General features: G+C 32.7%; 1 protein-coding gene across 3 annotated transcripts in view; it reads left to right on the plus strand.

Moving 5' to 3' along the window:
* Window positions 1-25,834, plus strand: part of LOC143192675 (zinc finger protein rotund) — a 450,170-nt gene that overhangs the window by 394,734 nt on the left and 29,602 nt on the right. The window contains exon 1 of one of the 3 annotated variants that reach the window (XM_076398152.1): window positions 22,415-23,644. The exons of the other annotated variants lie outside the window; for them this stretch is intronic. Coding sequence (XP_076254267.1) covers window positions 22,940-23,644 — 705 coding nt within the window. The 5' untranslated portion in view covers window positions 22,415-22,939. Of the gene's footprint in view, window positions 1-22,414; window positions 23,645-25,834 lie in introns of those variants that run through there. 3 annotated transcript variants of the gene reach the window in all.

Below are 25,834 nucleotides of genomic sequence, written 5' to 3' on the forward strand. Positions count from 1 at the left end.
TTTTTTTAAAAACACTTTCTTTATATATTATTGAAAAGAGAGATTTCATTCTATATCATCCATTTTTTAATGAAAATTAAGTGAATAAATATGATTAACGTGATAGAAATCACTAGAATCACTAGAAAACAAAATAATATAGTTCGATGATTCATTATAGATTATCTTATATGAACTGTTTAATTAGAAAAAACTATTTTATTTGATACTTTATCTTAACGCATTTCTGATTATATGTCGCTAATTTAATAAAATAGTGGTTAATTCTTCTCTATAGAACTATGAATGTACAAAAACTAAATTAACACTAGGCGTGCTTGGATAAACAAAAAATATATTTTAAATTAATTAATAATCTGTATTGATAGATATGTTGTGACTTTGAGTATTCTACACAATATAGTTCACATTGTGTTTTGTAAATTATATAAGAAATCGTTTCTAAGCATTAATCGCCTATTATTGCAAGAAATTATAAAAGTGGCAACTACTACTGAAGTAATAAATCGCAAGAAGTAATGAATCAATCAATCTGTGGCAGCTTTTGTATCTCTAAGTTGGTGCATGTGAAAAAGAGGAAGTATTATAATCAAGGTTATTTTATCAGTGATGATGTAAATTCACAATTAACATAATATTTTTAAAATCTTCTTCTATATGATTCTTAATGCTTATAACAGGTCAATTGAAAAATCCCCGGCCTGACACATAGATGGCACTACTAGAATTAAATCCATATGTTTTTTAGTTAGCCCTAACCCTCAAAAGATGTACGTATAAATTTGACAGCTGTCAGATCATTAGTTTGTGAATTATAGCATTTTGAGTGAAGCACCTTTTGTTATTGTGAAAAAAATGGATAAAAAGGAATATCACATGTTGATAAAATATTGCTTTTGGACGGTGAACGCAGTGGACGCCCAAAAGAGCTTGTTACCGACGAAAATATTTTAAAAATTGATACAATGATTTTGAATGACCGTAAATTGAAATTGAATGAAATAGCAGACACTCTAAAGATATCAACTGAAAGTGTACATCATATCATTCTCGAATATTTGGGTATAAGAAAGCTCTGTGCAAAGTGGGTGCCGCTCGAGCTCACTTTTAACTAAAAACAACGACGAGTTGATGATTCGAAGCAGTGTTTGAAGATGATCAAGCGTAATAAAAAGAGTTTTCGTTGACTACCTTAAAAAAAGAAGGACCATCAACAGCGATTATTACATAGCGTTATGGGACCGTTTGAAACACGAAATCGCCGAAACACTTTTATTGTAATTTGGAAGTATAACAAATATGGACGCTCAGTCGTTCATAAATTTTTATAAGCTTGAATTTCTTTTTATTAATTACATCTTACATTAGATCTGCTTAGTATAATCTTCATTTTAAAATATTTTTTACCAATACTGTAATTAGTCGTAAAATGTTATTTTGGTAGCGTTGGATTACTAGTTGGTGTGACGTTTTAGTGCAACCCAGTTTATTTGGCTGATTCTGCTTGAAGAATCGGGCGTCCGTCAAAAGAAATAATTAGGTTTTTGTCTTATACTTTTTCTAGAGCCTTAGACGGAGTAAATGTTTCACGTGCTGTTTCTTCTGTTGTTGGAATGTCAGCGGTGGAGAGCAGATACAGGAAAGGTCCCAAGACACTACCCTATTTAGTTGCGAATGACCCTTCATACGAGAATGTTTTTTTAAGAGATATGATTCCAACAGTTGATAATAGTTTTGCGGTAGCAATTTATTCGTCTTGTAGATTAGTGCCAAATGCTATACTCGGCTTAGAAAGGCTTGAAAATAATCTATATAAATAAAAATAAATTGCCAAATTGTGGTATTTTAGAACGGCTGCACTAAATTGTATTTTTTGTTGTTGTGTTCATTATTGCTAGGGCAAGATTTGTTCAAAAAAAATTGAAAAGCTTTCGAAAAATTTATTTGCATTTATAATCTCACAGTGCGAATGTAGTGACACAGGAAACAGTTGACAAAAGATGGACAAATTGGCGTATTTTTTAAATAGAATATGATTATAAAGGGGCTTCAGAGTCATTCGATTAATTTTCATTCTAGTAATTTTTAATTCTAACTTTCATTCTTCTGTATTAACTCCGAAATTTATTGATAATAAAAAATCTTAAGTACCTCAAACAAATTAGTTGTAATCCGGCCTTGGATAAGATTTGGCATGAAGGCCTTGTTCATAAACTACAGAAAATTTGGCATGAAGGCCTTGTTCATAAACTACAGAAAATTTGAATAGAATGTTTAGAGTTAAAAAAGAAGAAGCTTACTCTACAATAAAGGAAGCTAAATCAGGTGTACCACAAAGAAGTGTACTGAGGCCAATGCTTTATCTACTCTACACCTGTAATATACCAAATGGAGAATATTACGATAGCTACATTTGCTGATGATACTGCGATTATAGCTGTCGGAGACAATAGTGAAGAAGCCACACGAAAATTACAACAAGCAAGTGACAATATAAATAATTGGACACAAGGTTGGAAAAAAAAATAACGAAAGTAAACCTGTGCATGTGCAGATCACCTACAATCAGACCGTTCAAGCACTAATAACACTAAATAATACTATCATTCCATATAGCAACAACGCTAAATATCTCGGAATGAATCTTGATGCAAGACTTCGTTGGAAGGAACTTATAAAGAAGAAAAGAAAAGAACTGGAATTGGAATATAGGAAAATATATTAGCTAATTGAAAGAAAATCACAATTATCCGTACATAATAAATTGCTATTATATAAGCAAATACTGAAAGCTTTGTGGACATACGGAATTTAATTATGGGGATGTTCTACAGAGTAACATAAACAAAATGAGATTTTTTCAGAACAAAGTCCTGAGAATTACTGCGGGCGCACCTTAATACTACAGAACTGATTACCTACATCGAGACCTTCAGATACACACAGTCAGTCAAGAAATCAATAGAATTGCAAGGGGACATGAGGAATAACTCCATTCTCATGAGAATATTGAAGTATTGCAACTTTTGGATACCACCAGATCAGGACATGTACTCAATAGAATCAAACCATCTGATCTTGCGTAGTGTTGTATGGTGAGGTGCATATAATAAAAAATACACCAGTGACATGTATAAACATTGTTTCATCAGAGACTGAGATGGGGCCTATGGATCCTCCTAGTTATATATCTAAATTTAAGTTATCATAAAGACAAATTGTAGGTTAGTGAAGTAATAATTATCACTAACACATAACTTAAAAATATTCTTCTTAGAAGAGGGATCATACTATTAAACGATTTTCCCTATAACCCAGGTATGTCTCCTCTATTCCTTTCGAATCCAGGACACGTGTATCGAAACGATCGCGGCCAAATTGTTCCCCGAACGTCGACACACAGAAATCGCGCGCCTTCAATGGAACGAGCGGATGTTGGAAAACTACCAATTTCTTAAACCACTCGGAGGAATTTCTTTGCATGTCAAAATATTATTAGTGAACTTTAAATTTCAAACGTACCTAAACACAAAACGAGCAAGAAAAAGAAGGTCATTATATGTATATAATCTATAATTAGAGTGAAAAGGTATCTTGGTAGCAGCAGCTCCTCTAATATCGCTAGCATTTCTTTCACGCACGCCAACAACCAATTAAAATCTTACGGACGTATGATGAATTGATCTCGGCTTAGTGTGGATCGTAAATGCGGTGAAAAAAACCGTTTTCATCTTTTACGTCTCGAAAGTTATCGATATTGTTATTAAATAACCGTTTAGTATTTTAAAATCAATTAGGTTTAGGTCCGAAACTATTTTTTTAAACTGTCGTGAATTAATTTTTAAGGATTTTTTAATAAATTCAAAATTATATTATAACTAGCGACCCGCCCCGGCTTCGCACGGGTGCAATGCTGATACTAAATTAAATACACTACAGAAAAAATATGAACGTTGTATATAAAAACATAGCGGCCCGCTCCGACTTTGCACGGGCATAAAATATATATGCCTATGTCACTCAATGAAAACATGATTAAAATCGATCCAGTATTTTTGGTTCATTCATTACTGCCCTTGGCCTGCACGCATTAAATTTGGAGTAAAACAATTCCTCTTCCCCTATACTTACTATGAAGATTTCCTGCTATCTTTGAAATATCTAAATTCATACAATTTTTATTACATTACACATTTTTAAACGCAAATTTTAAATTTGTAATATCTCCGAAAATATTTGTTTAATTTACATGCTGTAAGGAACCATATTGATCTATATTAATTGCACACTGTATTTAAGGTACTTAATTCGATAAGGATTAATGCCGTATTGCTTAAAATAGCTTCGTAAATAAGCCATTTTCTCACGTAAAAAGTAAACAATAAAAATGGTTAATGTGGGTTATCCCTAAAAGATAAACATATACCATCGCGGACTTTTTTGTAGACTTTTTTATGGTGTACAATACTGTAGTACATTAATTTGATCTAACTCGTAGGGTTAGGCAGCGTTTTTGCTAATTGCTAAATAAGCCTAAAAAAATAGGTTACGACATCCCGTTAGAAACCTCTAAAATTAGCAATGTTGCCTTAGTATATTATGCATGTATTATACATATAAACCTTCCTCTTGAATCACTCTATCTATTGAAAAAAACCGCATCAAAATCCGTTGCGTAGTTTTAAAGATTTAAGCGCACATAGGGATATAGGGACAGAAAAGGCGACTTTGTTTTATACTATGTAGTGAAAAATCGTATATATAATCTCTTTCACTTTTTAGTTCATGTAGAACTCACGTATCTAACTTCTTTTGGTACTCAGTCTTGACCAAATAGTTCAATACTGTTTTATGGCCCATGTTTAATTCCGCAGTAATATCATATAATCAGCATCGATATGTTCAAGAATTTCATCGATTTTTTTCAACGAATAGTTGACCAGATGGAGTTTCATCTATAATACCAAAATATGATAACAATATCATTCTGGTTTCTTCATACTTAAATCGCAATGACGTTTAACTGATAAACCGAAAATACTTTTATCCCACCTTATATTGTACCCGATGATATGAATCCTTTTTCAATTTTTTTCCAATAAATTTTATTTGATCAAACAATACAGAGCAAATATGTAAAAATCGTTTTATATTAAAATATTAAAACACCAGATCTATTAATTGTACGATAGTTAAAAAAAATATATTATAAATTTTATCTAATCTGCAAAAATATTTTATCGCTCTTATTTTCAACAATTATGTTTAAATCTTCATCTTTAAGCAAAAGTTTTCTTTAAATCTAAACAAGAAAAATGAAATTGTGTACATAAAATTAAATCAACATCTTTGTTTGATGGAGTATATACCAATACATTATATACATAGTTCTAAATACAATAAGAATACTAAAAAAGTATTTTATGTCTTGTGATCGCTATGAATAAGAATTATACTACCACTCAACATACAACTGAGACTATATGTTCAATAGACTCTACCACACCACCAATGAAACAAAAACAGTGATCAGAAGCATAGAATTAGTCAAGAAAGTGTCAACCACATTTTTTAGAACATAAAATATATTCGTAATTTACCTCTATACCAAGTCAGCCAAGGTCAACGCATTATTTCTCATAAGTTAAAAAAACTAACGAAAACAATTTTTCAAAACAACGAATTGTTGCTATACCCATCATATTTTCCAGATTTAGCACCCTCCGACATCTGACTGTTGTTATATCTCAAAAATTTCATGCGTTTTTAACAATTCTCATTCAATGTATGGACGTAATTATATGGAACACCATTTTTATCATCAGGTTTTTCTTAATAGTTTCTATAAAGTCGAGAAACGTCCTTAATGGGATTATTCATTTATTCACCAGTTTATAATCTATTACGGGCCCAACCATTTCTACTGCATAATTTCGTACACACAATAACATTTAAATTGAAATACGGCAAAAAAACGCGTAGTGAGTGAGAGAGAAGGCTGAAAAATAGCAAATTATATTTAATGGAGCTTTTTTTTTCTTCGCGAGAGTGAGAGAGACCCTACCGGTTATCGTTGATTTGCCAATGGTATGAAAAAGATCATTAACTCGAGAAAAGGTAATAAAACCGTAAGTACGAATCAGTTACAGTGTAAATATGGATAGCCTCAAACCAAAATTACCATGTACCGTTTACGATAAACATTATGGCATTGCAAAACCACGACAGACCAATGCAGATTCGACAAAACAATGACATTACGCTTACAGTTTACGCAATCATTGGAAATATTCTAGAAAATACATTATCATACAATTATAAACGACTAAAAAAATTAATAGTTTTATTACAACATATATATATTTATATATATATATATATATATATATATATATATATATATATATATATATATATATATATTTATATATATATATATATATATATATTTTATTAAACATTTTGAATAGACATTATATAAGAATTAAATAGCATGAAATCGTTACTAAATAAAATGTATTTGTCCCTGAACATTTCTTTTATTCCCACCAAAGTTTCTCTGTTAAAATCTTTGGCGTTACCCTTGAAATCCTTCTCCCTTCTTAGGCTTACGTTACTCTCTTGAAGATAACACATGCAAAACCTTAAATCAGAGTAGCAAAAGACCTACATATTATTAAAGGTAATTTTTTTCAAATTATTAGTGCTTATTATACAATTGATCTTCTGTTACTTTTTTTATTAATGTATTTATTAAAACTAGTAATACAACTAATAATTAACTTTAATCTGACTTAACCTACGAGCAATCAGCTACAACTAATATATTTTCCACTGAATCAATTAGTGTTCAAACATTTACAAAATCAAAAAGTTCTTTCCGTTTGAACGACGCAAATCTTTTGATAGTGTCCTTAACCATATCAATTTTTAGGTCGCGATGGAGGTCACAACACCTTATTTTAGAACCTCTGAAATTTTCTATTACTTATTTAAAAAATCTTAAAGCATTCAGAGTTCTCTCCTAATAATGGCTCCTGGTGCAGTTACAGTTACAAAAACATACATAAAGTACATAGAACACTAATCTAAGTATCAGTAGGCTACTATAATACAATCATTTCAATAAACTAGATACTCATTCACGTGTTTCTGACGTCTGTAAATCTAATCCATTGTATTTCCTCTGGTATAATTTCTTGAATCCCTTCGACGCACCAAGCTGATTCCTTATCCAGTAGGGAGTTTCCCAAAAGTTGACATAATAACCATAGTTAAACACATTTTTTTGGCAATTTCTTTTTATTATTCAACATAATTCCCTTCAAGGGTGATACACTGATTATAGAGACCGTCCGACTTATCGATACCATTTTTGTAGTACGATTTGTCCTTTGCTTCAAAATAGGTCTCAGTTTTGGCGATCACCTCTTCATCTAACGAACATTTCTTCCCAGTTAGCATTCTTTTGAGATCTGAGAACAGGAAATAGTCGCTAGGGGCCAGAACTGGAAAATACGGTGGATGAGGAAGCAATTCGAAATACAATTCATGGATTTTTGCAATCGTTTTCACTCACTTGTGACACGGTGCATTGTCTTGGTAAAGCAGCACTTTCTTTTTCTTCAAATGCGGCCGTTTTTCGGCGATTTCGTCCCTTAAATGGTCCAATAACGCTATATAATTGTCGCTGTTGATAGTCCTTCCTTTTTCAAGGAAGTCAATGAAAATACCACTCGGATGACTGTCGATTGAACTTCGGAATGAAATGGTGGAGCCATGTTTCATCCATTGTCACATATCGACGCAAAAACTTGAGTTTATTACGCTTGATCATCTTCAAACACTGCTCCGAATCATCAACTCGTCGTTGTTTTTGGTCAAAAGCGAGCTGTCGCGGCACCCACTTTGCACAGAGCTTTCTTATATCCAAAATTCCTGAATGATATGGTGTACACGTTCAGTTGACATCTTTAGAGTGTCTGCTATTTCATTCAATTTCAATTTACGGCCATTCAAAATCATTTTGTGGATTTTTTAATGTTTTGGGCGTCCAGTACGTTCACAATCTTCGGTGCTCATTTAACCACGTCTAAATTTAGCATACCAATCCTGGATGGTTAATTTTCCTGGGACAGTGTCCGGAAACTCGACATCAAGCCAAGTTTTTGCTTCAACTGTATTTTTTCTCTTCAAAAAGCAATATTTTATCAACTAGCGAAATTCGTTTTTATCCATCTTTTTCACAATAACAAAAGATGCTTCACTAAAAATGCTATGATTCACAAACTAATGATCCGCTGTCAAAGTTATACACGCATCTTTTGAGGATTTAATTCTAGTAGCGCCATCTATGTGTCAGGCCGAGGACTTTCTAATTGACCTGTTATACTAGCAATATTGATGCAAAATTTTAAATTTTGTATCGGCATAAATATTTTTCTGCTTGTTGTTGAATTTTTAAAGTAAGAACTTGTATCATATGCTTCGAATGTAGTGGATTGTTATAAACGTTAAATGTTGTCTTGACTAGTTTCGGACATCTAAAAATGTTGAAACTTATTGACTAGCAATGAAGGATACATTGATTGAAAGTGCCTCATTTTATTCAACTGTAATATCAAAATGAGTTCAAGTTCCCAATTCGGTGCAAATTCCATCGAATTCAACACGCGCTCTGCTATAATAAATTAGAACAACCCGAACTTGTTTCACTCTATAAGTTACACTTTGCACTGACAACAATTTACTTGTCTGACATTTAAAGTTTACAATAATATAATTCAAATGGAAATGTGTTATTATTTAAAAAAAAGGTACTAACGCAAACTGGTTACACGTTGTTATTGTTTTTTCCTGTGATCTGCGGCTGGATTATTTGCGTTTGCCTGGTAGTCATTAGACCTTTTTTCGAACATCACTCGTCCTCGAAATATCCATTATGTTCGTGTGCTACTCGCTGACCTATCTTAACGTTATTAAGTGACACATTCCGCGTTATTTTTTCGATTTTTTTTCTCTCGAATATATTATTTTCTCGGTTGTATAATATTGATCAAGTAGAAGTGGCTTTTTTTATCCTCTGAGTGATCCATCTCAACTTGAATACCTAAAATTAAAATAGCTTACAACTGATTTTTTTGTAATAAGTTTTTTATTATTGTTACAATTAAATAATCTATGTTATGTTAATATAGTTAAGTAAGTTTACTAATTAATTGATAAATAAAATAAATTATAAATTAATTAATTAATTAGTTATCGTGAACGATTGTCCACATTATGCTTTTTCATTGCTATGCTCTAGGGGAGGTAGGAGAGAGATGGACACTGTTCTCATAAAAAGTAATAAAAGAATATTTATTATTATATCACATACTTATTGTCAAGGTTAATTATACCAATCAAAACTAAAATCCGCCTTTTTCGAATGCCTATCGCACCAATTCTGTATAATTTTGAGACTTGGACACGATTACAATATGACATCTTCGATCTTCATATCCTGTAAGCATACTAACTTAAAATCAGTTATAAAAATTGTTATAAATGAAATAAATGATTCGTTTAAAATGCGACAATCAGTTCACGGTTGACGGCCCAATTCAGAGATGGAGATTAAAATGTTTGGAACATGTCTATGAAAAGAAAAGTGAACCTAAATTTCGAATGGAATAAAATGAAAGTTTAGAACAGTTGAAAATAAACAGATCCAAACCAAACCACAAACATCCAACAATATGCATTGATTGATTGAATAGCACCAAATATTTGGATAGAATTGTTACAAATATCACTGTGTTAATTATCTCCCCTACCTTCTCTAGCTGTTATTACCTTTAAGTAATAAATAAAGGGAAATGTATAATAAATGCGACAAAAGCAGTAAAACTAGGACATTTTTGGTACTATGCATCAGCCAGTCCAACACTTGGTGTCGTATGATTTGATATGCTACTCAAAGGTTTGACGAAGCCATGTTCTTCCGCTGGAGATAAATAGTAATTAATCAAGGATCAATGTCCGAATAATACTGACAAGTAGGAAAAATATACTATTTAATTATCACCATGTGGATAAAATGTGTATTAATTAACGTGGAATCCTGTTCCCAATATCAGTTTTAGGCTACTTATTCCACTAATTTCAGAAGATATCTGATGTCTTAATTCCTCACACATTTTGAATTGAAATTATCCTAGTTTCATTCTTGTTTCTGTTTAATTCTTAAAATTTTAGCCTGCTTTACAAGTATTTATCATTTTTTAATGAGCCTATTTTAACACTGTTGACTATTTACACATAAACAATATTCCACTTAAAACAAATTCAAAAAAATAATTCTCAATTATTTAAGTTTCATAACCAAAACTTTACCAAAGATTGGTTTCTGTTGAATTGGATCTTTAGAAAAATTCGTAACAATAAATATTGCAGCAGCACCTCTATATACAAATCAGCCAATACACGTCATCAATACTGTCAAACGTATTGTCATATTCAGTTCATGAAATTCCTTTTAAACACGAAGCATTTTCTCATTTTATTAGTTAGCATTGCTCTAGTAAAAAAGAGACAGAATGAAGTTTGACGCGTGTTTGTAATGATCAGCACGGTTGTCATATGTCAATGTGAATATAATAAAACAATTCTAACCCTCAAACTATTGTGGTTTAACTAACCGTAGTTTACTAAAATGTCCTTAAAATCGAATCGTCCAATAAATATGCATTAGATGTACCATAATGTTAAAATAAATTATATATTTAAAGTTATTTTTGTGTCGTTATTGTATTTATATTAATATTTTATTGTCAGAGTCCAAATAAACGAAAAGTTATAATTGGCGCATCAACGTTGCAAATTTTGATGACGTGTATTGGCTCTTTTATTAGAAGGATATAAGTGATCTTTTAAAAAAACGTTTTAAATATAGGAAACTGATGGCAGAATGCTAATATTTAGAATATTTATAGTAATATAATATTGTATGGACTAAGAATTAACCGCAAAACAGTTTTGAACCGTTTAACAAAACTCTCAATATGAAGTTTCATACGTTAACTTCATCTGAGTTGACATGATAAAAGGATAATTATTTAAGAGCTACCGTGACCCTTATGGATCGTTTACAATCAACCAGCTTTCACAGCTATTTGCAAGGCCAAGATTGACGCCGAAAAGATGAAGACATTTTAATTTTAAGTACGAATTTCTAAATCGATTTCTTATAAATCTTCCACTCATGTGTTGAGATACCGTAAACAATCGACCGTTTTACAAAACGATATCGAAAACAATGCGCCACTCTAAAAGACGGTAAAAACGACACTCGAACGGGACATCTTCACTTTTGGACTAATAACACCATACGCAATTACTAATTTGTGTGTGTTTTCCGAGAATTTCGGCCTATCTACGCCGATAAGATCGAAAAGATGGCTTATTTTAAGTCTCCGAAGTGGAGTAGCGTTAGATGTTCGCGAAAAAACTATAAATAATCGATAACAATGTACGCTTATTGTGTCTAAGGTCATTAAACGATTGGTGATTTATTTTTTCGCCGTCGTTATGATTCCGAGAATTCCGTGATAATTACACAAATTTATAAGTATAAAAAATATTGATTTATGATAATGTTACATCCGCGATATATATATATATATATATATATATATATATATATATATATATATATATATATCACTACATAGTATAAAACAAAGTCGCCTTTTCTGTCCCTATATCCCTATGTGCGCTTAAATCTTTAAAACTACGCAACGGATTTTGATGCGGTTTTTTTCAATAGATAGAGTGATTCAAGAGGAAGGTTTATATGTATAATACATGCATAATATACTAAGGCAACATTGCTAATTTTAGAGGTTTCTAACGTGATGTCGTAAATTAACCTATTTTTTTAGGCTTATTTAGCAATTAGCAAAAACGCTGCCTAACCCTACGAGTTAGATCAAATTAATGTACTACAGTATTGTACACCATAAAAAGGTCTACAAAAAAGTCCCCGATGGTATATGTTTATCTTTTAGGGATAACCCACATTAACCATTTTTATTGTTTACTTTTTACGTGAGAAAATCGCTTATTTACGAAGCTATTTTAAGCAATACGGCATTAATCCTTATCGAATTAAGTACCTTAAATACAGTGTGCAATTAATATAGATCAATATGGTTCCTTACAGCATGTAAATTAAACAAATATTTTCGGAGATATTACAAATTTAAAATATGCGTTTAAAAATGTGTAATGTAATAAAAATTGTATGAATTTAGATATTCCAAAGATAGCAGGAAATCTTCATAGTAAGTATAGGGGAAGAGGAATTGTTTTACTCCAAATTTAATGCGTGCAGGCCAAGGGCAGTAATGAATGAACCAAAAATACTGGATCGATTTTAACCATGTTTTCATTGAGTGACATAGGCATATATATTTTATGCCCGTGCAAAGTCGGAGCGGGTCGCTATGTTTTTACATACAACGTTCATATTTTTTCTGTAGTGTATTTAATTTAGTATCAGCATTGCACCCGTGCGAAGCCGGGTGCAATGCTGATATATATATATATATATATATATATATATATATATATATATATATATATATATATATATATATATATTACATATTATTTTGTCTGAAGCATCGCATCTTGAACATGTTTGGTTTTTTTTGTTTATTTATCAAACGCACGCCACTATTTTTTCTATCTTTTCACCACTATATGATTACAACCTACTACATACGGATTTCTTCTGAAATTGCCTATAAGTTTGATCACTGGCCAATCAGTAGACTTGATACCAGTCCAGATAAATCCTGGCCTAGATATTAACATACTTCAGTTTGCTAAGCAAACCACATAACCATAGGACTTCCTAGGAGAATGTTTACAGATTTTGCAACATGTAGACTTAACTATGTTGCCCAGATCAGACTCAAAATAAAAAAATGTGTACAGGTTAGTCGGAAGATACTCCCAACTATATCTAAGATCACAGATATTGGCCAATTATAAAGCAACATTATCAAAACAAAGTTTTTCGATTAATTTCCAATGCTTGTCGCTACGTGATCAAAAAAGAACAACACGATGACCAAGAATTCAAATGAATTTGCTGAATTATCCAATATTTCTCGCTAAAACATGAAAGCACTACTTAAATTCACTAAATTTAAATTAGTAATTAGTAGGTACTGCTTAGTTATTTACTAAATTTTAGTTACTAAATTACACTAAGGTAAGCAATATAACTACTAGATAACGCACAGGAAATCTGAAGAACTTTTACAATATATAGGTGTTCTTATAAGTGCAAGAATAACTCAACAATAGTAATTTAGTAGTAGTACTAACAACTCTCTAACTTACTTCGAACTTATCACATACATCAACTACAGATGTCTTTAAAATGAAGCTCCCAACTACATAGAACGCTAATTCAGCTATACTAACATAAAATTGCTGATATTTATTTTTGAAAGATATGCTGAAAATTCACGTAAAATATAACAAAAAAAATCAAGCGTAATAAAATACAAATATATATAATAGATCAATAAATAGTTAATTTCTTGCACTAAACCGTCAAACCCAAAATAATATTGTAAGATTAATTATCCATGCTTATCGTTACATAACCAACGATGCACGATGACCTCGAAATCAAATGGATACATGAAGTGATCCAAGATTTCGCGTTAAAACACGAAATAAGGTTGGTAAATCACGGAAACGTGGAAGAGATATAGCTACCGGACAACTCGCAGGAAATCAGAAGATTGAAGCAAACCAATCCACACGAGTGTTTTGCTGTTTAGTGTTTAGGTGTATTCTTAACATTGACTTAAGTAAATTAGTTGGAAAATACATAGTGATGTATTAATCTCATACTCGTCGTGCTTTTGCATTAATGTAAGTACAATGTGCTAATAATAATAATTCCAAAGTGCTACTAATTTTGGCTCCACCGGCAACCATTAAATATATCCTTAAAAACAAGTAAATTAAAATACGAAACGTTAATCTAAGGTAAACGATTATCAATTTATGATGAATTATTGAATCTGAACTATTAATTCCTTGAAATGACAATTTTGTCCCGATTTTTTACCAATTTATCATAATGACAAACTTTTTTTTGATACTTTTAACGTTAATTTCCGTTAATAAACCAATGACTCCCCACTTCCGCTCGGTGCACCGACAACTTGCATTCGATTGCTGCGGTTTCGCCACCATTAATTAACCCATTAATCATTAACTTGTACCAATATTTAGATAGAGATCCATCGCGGCGGTGACATTGAGAACGGAACCGAACAGAAAGAAAACTCGTCCAACTCGAGAGCGGGACCCGAGATCTGACATTTTCTTCGTCGCTACGAAATAATTTGACGGTATATTACAAGACTATTTTTTCGGGTTAACCTTGGTTTATTGTCTAGTCATCCCGAAAGCAGTTTCGGATCACAAAAGGTCTTCGTCGTTCGGCTATTTCATCTAGTATATAGAATCCGAATTTCGTTTTAATAGTTTTTGTCTGGCGTTGTACAATTACCTACGTGATTTTATGCGTCGGCTGTTTTCGAATCGGTATCATGATTACGCTTGAGTTTTGACGTTTGCAGGATGAGAACGTCATTTCTACATTAAGAAACAAACTTTTACAAGCGCTGTGAATTACTTTTAAAGGGTTATATTAAAAATTGCAAGTAACACTGTAAAAATATAAGGATGAATCCAATATACGACTGATTTTAAAGAAACTATCTAGATAGGGGTTTCCTTTTTCCCTTTTTATCTTCTCTACACTGCTGATATCTCAATAACAAAATAAACAGTCATTGGAACACTTGCCGTTTTTTTATTATTTAATTATTACATTGTTACTAGTCGTTTCCGTCTAACCTACAATTTGTTTTTATCATAACTTAAATCTAGGTATATAAATAGGAGGACCCATCGGCCCTATATCAGTCTCTGATGATCTTGATCTCTGATCAGATGGTTTGATTCTTTTGAGCCTGTGTCCTGTTCTGATGGTATCCAAAAGTTGCAATATTTCAATATTTGTATGAGAATGGAGTCTTTTCTCATGCCCCCTTGCAATTCTCTTGATTTCTTGACTGACTGTGGGTATCTGAAGGTCTCGATGTAGGTAATGAGTCCTATAGTATTTGGGTGCGCCCACAATACCTCTCAGGACTTCTTCAGACTGAAAAAATTGTATTTTATTTATATTACTCTTTGCAGAACATCCCCATAATTGAACACCGTATGTCCATATAGGTTTCAGTATCTGCTTATATAATAGCAATTTATTATGTACTGATAATTGTGATTTTCTTCCAATTAACCTGTACATTTTCTTATATTTCAATTCCAGTTCTTTTCTTTTCTTCTTTATATGTTTCTTCCAGTGAAGTTTTGCATCAAGATTCATTCCGAGATATTTAGCGTTGTTGCTATATGGAATGATAGCACATGTATAGATTTACTTTCATTAATTCTTATTTTCCAATCTTGTGTCCAATTATTTATATTGTCACTTGCCTGTTGTAATTTTCGTGAGGCTTCCTCACTAATGTCTCCGACAACTCTAATCGCAGTATCATCAGCAAATGTAGCCATCGTAATATTATCCATTTGTGATATATCTCACAAGTGTAGAGTAGATAAAATATTGGTCCCAGTACACTTCCTTGTGGTACACCTGCTTTATCTTCTTTTATTGTAGGGCAAACTTCGTCTTGTTTGACTCTAAACATTCTGGTTGTAATGTATGATTTTAATAGTTCAGTGTGTTGTTTTGGTTGCATTTTCTGTAGTTTATGAACAAGGCCTTCATGCCAAAAGTTATCGAAGGCTTGTGCAACATCTAAGAATATAGCTGAGCATACTTTTTTACTTTCGTAAGCTTTTTCAATAACATCTGTTATTTTGTGGACCGTGTCATTTGTTCAGTGCTTGTTAATAAATCCAAACTCTATGTAAAATATCTCTGTCTAAGGCTGTTTTGGTGGTACAAGTAGCAGTCAACAAGACATAAATAGATTAAATAGTAGTAAAAGATATAGTATCTGAAAAATAAACTTAATAGATCCAAATTTACGTTACGTCTAAATGACATAAACCTAATTATATTACTTGTGGGATATCTGATTCCTCAAGCAGATCCAACAAAATATAACAGCATCCATTTATTGGTAGATTAAATAGGATACATCATGTTAGACAAGAAGCGGAGCAGATTAGACTCAAACTCACGCAACTGTACTGGTTAGTCGGAAGATTCCAACTTAGCCTAAGATCAAACAGAAAACTTTATAAGTTAATTATATAGTCTACTTGAACTTATGGTGTACAAATAAGGGTACACTAAACATCAAACTAATTAATTATCCAACGCTTCTGGTGTACAATGTTTATCGTTACGTAACGGTCGTCTAGAAAATGTATTTCTACAGTTTCTAGACGACACAGGACTGCAGCAGAATACTGGACACGTGAACATATAGAGTGTTCATTCTTAACTTTAGTTTAAAAAGTCTAATTTAATTTGAATTTGGAAAATATATTATTTTTGTATTTATCTCACACTCGTCTTGCTTGTGTATTGACGCAAGTACAACACAACAATAGAAATAATTAATTTCGTTTTAACACTCTGTCCAGTTCGAATGAAATTTATATTTTCAAATTTCTCAATTTCATCATTTATTAATTCCTTGTTCTTATTCTTTGGAAATATACTTTAATTTTTAAAATAATCTTAAATTACAGAATTTATAGACCCATTATCCGCCCGCTTTAGCTCCTTCAAAATATCAACACTCAAATATTCAAGATACGATAATTTTAAGAGAGAAAAATAAATTTGGAAACAGGATTATGTCTGTATTATTTTTTGATAACAGTGTATCTAACTATGTATATAGTTTCTAAAATTATACAAAAATATATAATAAATAATTTATTGATATATGGATAGGTGATTTTTATTAATTAAAAAATATAGTAAGTTTAACTACCGTAAATATTAACCGATATTTATTATCACTATTTATTATTAATTAAGTTACATAACGTGTACGACAGATTTTTAAATAATATCATAACCAGAATAATTAAATTAATGATTATGTCAATAAATCACTTATATCGATACTGTACAATTTAAATAAATCGAATTAAATAAACTGATATCAATATATTCGTTTTACCACAACCTATATTCATATCGTGGAATTATTTCTATCATATAATTATCTAAAGAAGATATAATAAAATTATGTTTTAAGATAGACTATATTGTTACATGTCGAAATTACAGACAACAATTAAAACATCCCGTAAAATTCAACGTTTTTCCCTTTATTTTTATATTCAATGATAAAAAAATATCCGGAGAAAAAAAAGCAGACGGTCTCAAAAACCCTAAGCTTAAAAACGATTTTTTTGCATCAATAGCAAAGCGTCTATAGAAAAAAAAGTTAAAAAAAGGAAACCTGTACCATAACCTTACGAAAGAATATTAAAGATTATACTTTTTAATTTTTTTTCAGTGCTTGTTTAGAGGTCTTTTTATATCATTTTTTGTTGTGTTTTTTTATATGCACAGTTTATATAAAAAATATCAAAAGCAACATAAAGTTTTAAAACAATATGTAAAAATATATATCAACACATTCATTGCTTTCGCAAAAATATGATTTATTATCCCAATTAAATAAATTAGTCTGATCACAAATATTAATTAAAAATTCATGGTGTGTACTTAAAATGTCCAACTCTAATTAAAATAAATAGTACTAATCGATAGTTATTAATAATTGCACGTTTTTTTTTTATATATATTTGGAGCAATATTGAAACGAATACCAATATCTATATTAAAACCTAAGATATTAATTAAGAAACAGTATTGTTTACGACGAAAATATTATTTTTTAAATAACAGTTGTACATCATTATTATGTATATTGAATAATTAAGAACGAGAATATATTTAATTGTTTGAGCATTTTAATTATAATTAGACGTATAAATTGGGTGTTTATACATCATATATGGAATATAAATGATCATATTTGAATAGAAAATTGTTTTGGCCCCACTATCTACAACTATTATATATTTAATGGTTTAATATCTGGGTAATACTTAGAATATATATACGCACATTTTCTAATTACACAATTAATCAAAATAAATAAAATTAAAGGCATTTCAATCGTTTACTAATCAAGCTTTATTTAATAAAACTAATCAATCCCAATATAATTAATTAGATATACTTTGCCGTGTATAATAATAACTATGAATTAATAAAACAAAGAAAAACTATATTAACCCATATACCTACATTCAAAAATGTTAATAGTATATAAACCAATAAATGTTTTACTTCTAATTATAATAATTAAGTGTTATTATAAGCCTCAATAGAGTCATTAAAACTCACACAGACTCAACCATTAACGCGCATGAAACAGAATCTATTTAATTTGTAACCTCTCCGAAGAGTATCTTTACACCATTTAAACCCTATGTCCTGAAAGGATGTCTTACATCCCTCAAAAAACTGCATGTCCATAATTCTTTATGTATACTTTCCAGAGAGACAATTTTTAATTATTTTATTTAGATTAGAATTTTCTTGTATGTCAAAGCCAAACTGAACTAAAACGCAAAGTTGATGCGGCAACATTGTAATGTTTCGACGTCACAAATATCCACAACGCATTACTAAAAAAATTTTCGAATAGACTATATGTCTAAAATAAACACGTATTTGATCCAAACCGTCATACTCGAATTCTAAGAAAACGTTAAAAGTTCCGTGTAATATTGTATTATTTTTAAATTACCAGGAACATACATAATACTATTGGAGATTTTCATCTATGCATAGCGAATAAAAAATAATAAAACGCTTTATTCCAAACACGTCAATGTACGATATGTAATTCGAGGTAATTAATTATGTTGTAATTTAAATCACAACAAACTGCTGGTTTCTTTGAAGATAATTAATAGACTTCTATGGAAGACTATTAATGGAATTAAGTGATATTCATCAATTATAAAAGGAGTCTCATTGAAATATGACTTTCTAGATCATGTAAATGGTTTGAGGCCCAATTTTAGTCACCAAACAGTGAATTACAGAAGTTTTACAAACATTGATTTTGAAATTTTTGCAAGGATATGAGTAATGAATATAGTATCTTTGTTAATAATAACTTTTTAATTAAAAAACAAACAAATACATGTTTGATTGAGGACATTTTTAGTTTATCTACAGATTTTTAAAAAGCATTGAAGTTTACAACATTTTTAAAACAACGTAAAAAGTTGATATGGTTTCGTGAAAATTGTTTTTGGTTCAAAGCACTGTTCAATCAAGTTAATTGTTTAGTGTTGTACCGTAGCTCTGCCACAAGAAAATCGATCCATCTTGTTTATTATTTATTCATTTAATTTGTTATTTCTGAAAATAATCTTAAAATATAATAAGTTATCTTAAGATAATAATGTTATTGTCAAAAAATAGAAATATTGGGTCTTATTATTTGTGTTGTTTAACTTTTTTGTGGATAATCGGTTTTTTATTCACTGTCCCATTGAACAAAATGAATTAAATCTTCATTAAGACTAGACTAAGTCTATTAAAGGAATATAAATTTTATTGAAAGTGTCTTTTGAAATATCTGAGATGTTCATCTTTCATAGGTTTGCTTTTATGTTGAATTAATGTAGTTAACATATTTAAATTGAATTAACTAAATAATGACTACTTATCATTAAAATAAATCTTATTATTACCTACTAGAAATTGTATTTGAAAAAATTCTGCATTGGTTTCGTATATTTAACTATGAAAATAGAAATTCTCAATATCCATTCAATATAACACAATAATTTAAAAAATAGCTGGCTTGGTGGCGCAGTGGTAAAGGCGATAGGACGGTCATTCTACTGTTGCGATAGCCGCGGGTTCGAATCCTGCTGGGGAATGGTCGTAAGTTTGTGTTGGTGATTGTTTAAAGTTTGTGATTGTCCTAGGTAAGAGTGTAAAATCCGACAAGGAAAATGATCCCAGTCACGCCAGTAACCAGGCTGGGTAAGACCGGATGTCTTCTGGGATGATTTCTAAAGTTGATCACTTGCCAGTCGCTGGCTTAATATTGAGGAACGTGGTTCGGAGCCCACGTTAAACTGTAGGTCCAGTTCAGATAAACCCATAGTTGGTAAAAGGAGACTTTAAAATAAAATAGATTTTTTTCTTTAATAAAACAAAATAATATGTCTTACTTTAACAACTCATGGCAAGACTTATGCAATTCTGGATAAAAACCGGGAAAACATGTTTAACCTTTATATATGCTTAAAACTATATCTTTTTAAACATGCCCTTTCATCGACTATGCCTTTCATTCAGTTGTTTCACTTTGTGAATATTTGCACAAATAATATTAATATAAATTGAGTTAATGCTTCAAGTACCTGAATAACTGTATAACGATTATAAAAATATGTTGTCAGTCATTTTGTTTTTATTCTCTATAATATTAAGTGAAATTAATTGATTCTTCATACATTCATTATAGAACTTTTAAAAATACAATAGACTATTAAAGGAACATAAATGTAATTGAAAGTTTTTTGTGAATTAGTTAAGGCATAATGCCTCGTCTTCACAAGCACTAGATTTTTAAGGTTCATTTGAAAATGTAATTGACATATTTTGGTGAAATATTTAAAGCCATATTTCAACGAATAGATGAAAACGATTGAACATGGTATTCATTTCGACATTCATATACTTCAAATGAAAGCTGCAAGAAATAACTGAAAATATTTGAACTTCATCTTTTATAGGTTTGGTTTTAGTAATAAGAGTTGCATCTAAATGTAATTCTTGAAATTGAATTAAATAAATATTTATTTTTAATACAAAACCTCTATATATTTTTAATTACCAGTCAAAAAAAATTAAAATATTGAATGAGAATATTTTATTACGATAGACTATTGAAGAAATATAAATTTAATTGAAAGTTTTTTGTGAAATATTTAAGGTTCATCTGAAAATGTAATTGAAAGTTGTTGGTGAAATATTCAAAGAATGTATTGAAATGTGAATTACTTCTTCTCACATTCATTAGACACTTCGATATACAATAGATTATTAAAATAATATAAATTTGATTGAACATTTTTTGTGCAATATTTAAGACATATTCTCTCGTCATCACAAGCAACTAGATTAAAACTAAAATGATTCACTGTTGATTGATTTTTGGTGAAATATTCAAAGAAGAGCATCTCGACATTCGCATATGCTAAATCAAGCTGCAAGATATAACAAGAAAGTATCTGAAGTTCATCTTTTATAGGTTTACTTTTAGTTTAAATTAATGTAGCTCTTGAAATTGAATTAACTAATTATTAACTACTTATCATAAAATATATATATATTAGAGAGTATATTCGAAAATATACTGTTTTGGTTTTGTTCATTTAACTGTGATAATAACATCGAGAGCTACATAATATCGAAAATTTTGTTCAATATAACACAATAAAAAAATTAAATAAAATAATATCTTACGGTAACATATTCCGTCAATACATAATATTATGTTTGATCTGTATATACGCCTACAAGCATTTTTTTTAACATGACTTGTTATGCACAGTGTCTTTTTAGTTATTTCACTTTGTGTTTTGTAATCTGCATGTGTAAAAATCCGTAGAAGAAATATTAATATAACATAAATTAATGTTTGAAGTCGCGGGACAAGAGTGTAATGGCAATTATAAAACAAATATTATTTTAAATACTAGTCAATAATCTTATTTATTATTTTATTTTCTATTCATCATTCTTCACGAATTCATTATATAACACTTTAAAATGCAATAAACTATAAATGTGATTGAAGGTTCCTTGTGGAATATTTAAGATTTATCTGAAAATGTAATTGAAAGATTTTGGTGGAATATTCAAGGGACATATTGAAATAGATGAAGACGGACGAAGAGAGCGGTATGTTTACACGTGCGTCGTGAAACCTAACGCAACACTGAGGCCCCCGTCTCCGTCTCGGCGTTCACACGCACTTCGATCACGAAGCGTACGCCCCGAGACACGGCCGTCCGTCTAACCCCCTCCCCACCAACCAACGCCGCCAAGTTCGGCCGTCTCTGACGACGGCAGACGATCCGTCCGCCGACTTCACTTGTTCGAATATTATGTTGTTACGTAATTTCGGAACCAGCGCGGCCTACCCCCACCACCGGAGGCCCGACGCACAAATTACCCCCACCTTTACCCCTCCGTGCCGGCGGTTCGCTGGATGCTGCCTGCCGGCCTGTGAGTGAATTCAGAAAGCGGCGGCGTTTTTGTAATGTTTTATATGTTAGTGTAGTTTTTGCCCTCGAAAGGACGCGTTCGTTTTTTAAGCTGCGCTCGCTCGCTCGTTCCGTTGTTCGTTCGCTGTTGCTGCTGTTGCTCTCGAGAACCGAACAACCGTACAAGTCAGTTCCGGCGAGTTTATTTTACGTTTCGTGGGTTCGTTTTTTTGTTTTTTGGTTTTTCCTCATCGAGACTCCGAGACGAGGACGCGCGTCCGCCTTTTCCTTTATTTTCACGCACCAACTTCGTACCTTATCAAACTTGCGACGAAAGTGATATCTGATTGTGATTATAGCCAACCCATTTGACTGAAGAACCGATCTAATAGGCGTTAAGGATTTAGTAGTTAGAGTTCTAGTGCGACCCGTCACCCTCAAATTCATGTAACGGGAATTTTCTCTCTCTGGCCGTTCCGCACAACCACCAAAGCTGGAGTCCCGACTGGATTACCGCGCGGGAGGCTTGGACTTTCACCAACCACCGCCGAGCATGCTGCTGGAAAACAACACCAACTACCTCCAGAGGTCCATAGATACGCTCCGGAGCCTGGGCGACCGGCTCGGCGACCGGAACGTCGACCTTCGCCTCAACCTCCACCAGGACTACCACCGAGGCGGCGAGCGGCTCGACCGCAACTACAACAACCACCAGGGCCTGAGCAACGGGCTCGAGCTCAACCTCAGCCTGAACTCGGCCGACCGACTGCTCCAGGAACGGATGCAGCAGGAGAGGAACCTGGAAAGATTGCTCAATAACGAGAGGTCGATACAGGACCACCAGCGGATGAACCTCGACCACAGTCTCAGCCTCGAGAGGCTCAACCTGGAACGGTCGCTCACCCAGAACCTCGACCGTAACCTGAACCTGACCCACCACCAGAACAACAACGACCGGCCGCTCGGCGACCGGAACCTGAACTCCGACTCCAGACTGCTGGATCGGAACCTGAACACGCTGGGTTACGCGACGGACAGGGACGCTCTCCGTAACCCAGACCTCAACGACATCAAGTACAGGGAGTACAAGGCGCACTTGGAGAATCTGAGAGAGAGTTCAAGGTCGCTGGAAGGGGGAGGTGGTGGCGGCGGCGGCGGTGGCGGCGGCATCCGCGCGGAGGAAGGGGGAGACAGGGGAACGACTCCAACCACACCACCTACGCCTCTTAGCGTCGGCGAGAACTTTCACGAAGAAAAGGTGAGTGTCAGAGAAGGATTTTTTTCGTTGGTCTCGGGACCGTTTAAACCCAGCTCCAGACCGATATCGTATTTCGTACCTTATCGTCGATATCACGTTCTCTTCGATTAAATATCGCGTTCTTGAAAAGAACCGAGAGGAAAAAAACGCGAGAGGTCAAAATTAACATTCTAACCACCGCTTCCTAATTTCTAAATTATGTATACGAATTCAAAATATTTTTGTGCATTCATAATGCCGAATTTTTATATAAAACAAACATGTGTCATAATAAAAACTAAGAACCTCAATATCGCGAAAAATTTAACAGTTTTATTTTTATTTGGCCAGGAAAAAAATGTTTTTTTTTGTCTCGTGTATGGGTACATATAAAAAAAACGTTAATTGACTTTTTGTTGAGTTGTAAATGTTTGTATTTGGTTTTTACCGTCATGTAAAACAAACAATAATTGGATCGAAATTAATACTGATGTAATTTCAAATGAAATAACGATATTTATCTAGATGATTAATATAATGTTATGTCTCATCGAAATGACGAAAAATGTGTACCGATGTTAGGCACAAAAAAACGCAACAAAAACCAATTTTTTTACACATATCAAACTCTAAGCCGATGTTCATTGACCCAGGGTTATTTGTTTATTTAGTTTTCCAAAACTGGATGATAATAACAACCTTGACCGTTCTAATACATTCGTACAATTTTTCCGATTAGTTTTAATTAAGTGTACAAGAAAGAATCTAATACCATAGAAATGCTCGCTTCTTTTTTTATCGAAATAAGATAACAACTTATCATATTGCAATTAAATTGACCTCAAGTTTCGGGGACGAAATTGTTCGTATGACGCCTAGGCGAAGACGCGCTAACTGGTGCTTTCTGGTTCTGCGATAGTCATGATGCTCATTTTGTCCAATAAAAACTGATATAGCCACTCGTAATTTTGTAAATAAAAAGATTAATTGCCTGGCTGATTAAAGTTAACTTGATAGAAACAGGAGGATGGCCTAGCTCGGTCGCTGTTGATATTTTAGAATAGTAGAAACACCTAATTATGTATTTCGATGTTATTTTTATGGAGGTATTACTAAAGATCGGTAAATTCTGGTGTTAATATTTAGAATCACCCCGTGCTGAGTTCGGTAAGGAAAAAGCTTTATCGTGTTGCTGTTTGTTTTCGATGTTGTTCTCGTCCGTCTCAAGAGGATTAAGGTCTCCCGAACACATGTATCCACTTTCGCGAACCGTAGTACTGTTAGAACTCATTCCTAAGGCGATTTGGTTTGACGAGCCGGTAATTTTGATGGAAATAATAACGTTAATGATGATTCGTTTCTTTTCGACCGTTTAGAGACTGTGTAAGTTGGTGATGTTGTTGCAATTGCAATTACAAACGTTTTCGGAATGATTCTTTAATAACCCCATAACATTTTCGAGGCAAGTTGATTGCGGTGGTACCGTGTAACTGGCCGGCGTAGCTTTTAAAGCGGTTCCACGAATGTAATTAACAACAAACACCAACACTGGCCTTGAACGTCAGTCCGAAAACTCGTTCTTCGACAAGCATTTCGGTGGAAGAGGAGCCATGCGGCATTCGGACGTCGTAAATCATTTTTATATAATATTCCGTTTGTTGATTCCGAAACGCTCGATGCTGCGTCGTCGTTAGAACGATTTTCCAGTTTTCTAGCCCCCCGTTTTTTTTCTCCCCCATTCATGCGCCCTGTCTTCCCCCCATCCACCTCTCCTCCGCCGTCGTCGTCGTCGTCCCCCCGACTTTCCCCCGGCCGCTCGCCAGACGAATCCTAATACATTATCGTCGCTTCTACTTCTTCCCCCGATTTTCAACACCAGTTGCTCCATCTGTCCGCCACGGATCGAAGCTGCTTATACCGATTCCCTGACCTACCGAAATGTAAAAGATTTTGTTCTATTTTGCTGGGGTCTGCCCGATTAAATTTCTAGAGAAAACTAAGTTAGACCGAGGGGTTGGGTTGGGTTGGTTTGCGTTCCGGTTCGGTGTTTCTTTTTTCCGCGCTCTCGGCGCCCCAGGTCCCGGTGTAGTTTTCTGTTTATGCAACTATCGATGTTACGTCGATTCTACCGTGACACGGTGGCGGTCGCGTGGTGTTCTCTCGGAAGTTTTCTTCGGCGATCGAACCACTGCTTCGGAAAACGGGACACGT

This window comes from Rhynchophorus ferrugineus, unplaced genomic scaffold (assembly GCF_030347505.1).
Source record: "Rhynchophorus ferrugineus isolate W39M unplaced genomic scaffold, kcgeb_rfMv2 rfM3, whole genome shotgun sequence".
NCBI classification, from domain to species: Eukaryota; Metazoa; Arthropoda; class Insecta; order Coleoptera; family Curculionidae; genus Rhynchophorus; species Rhynchophorus ferrugineus.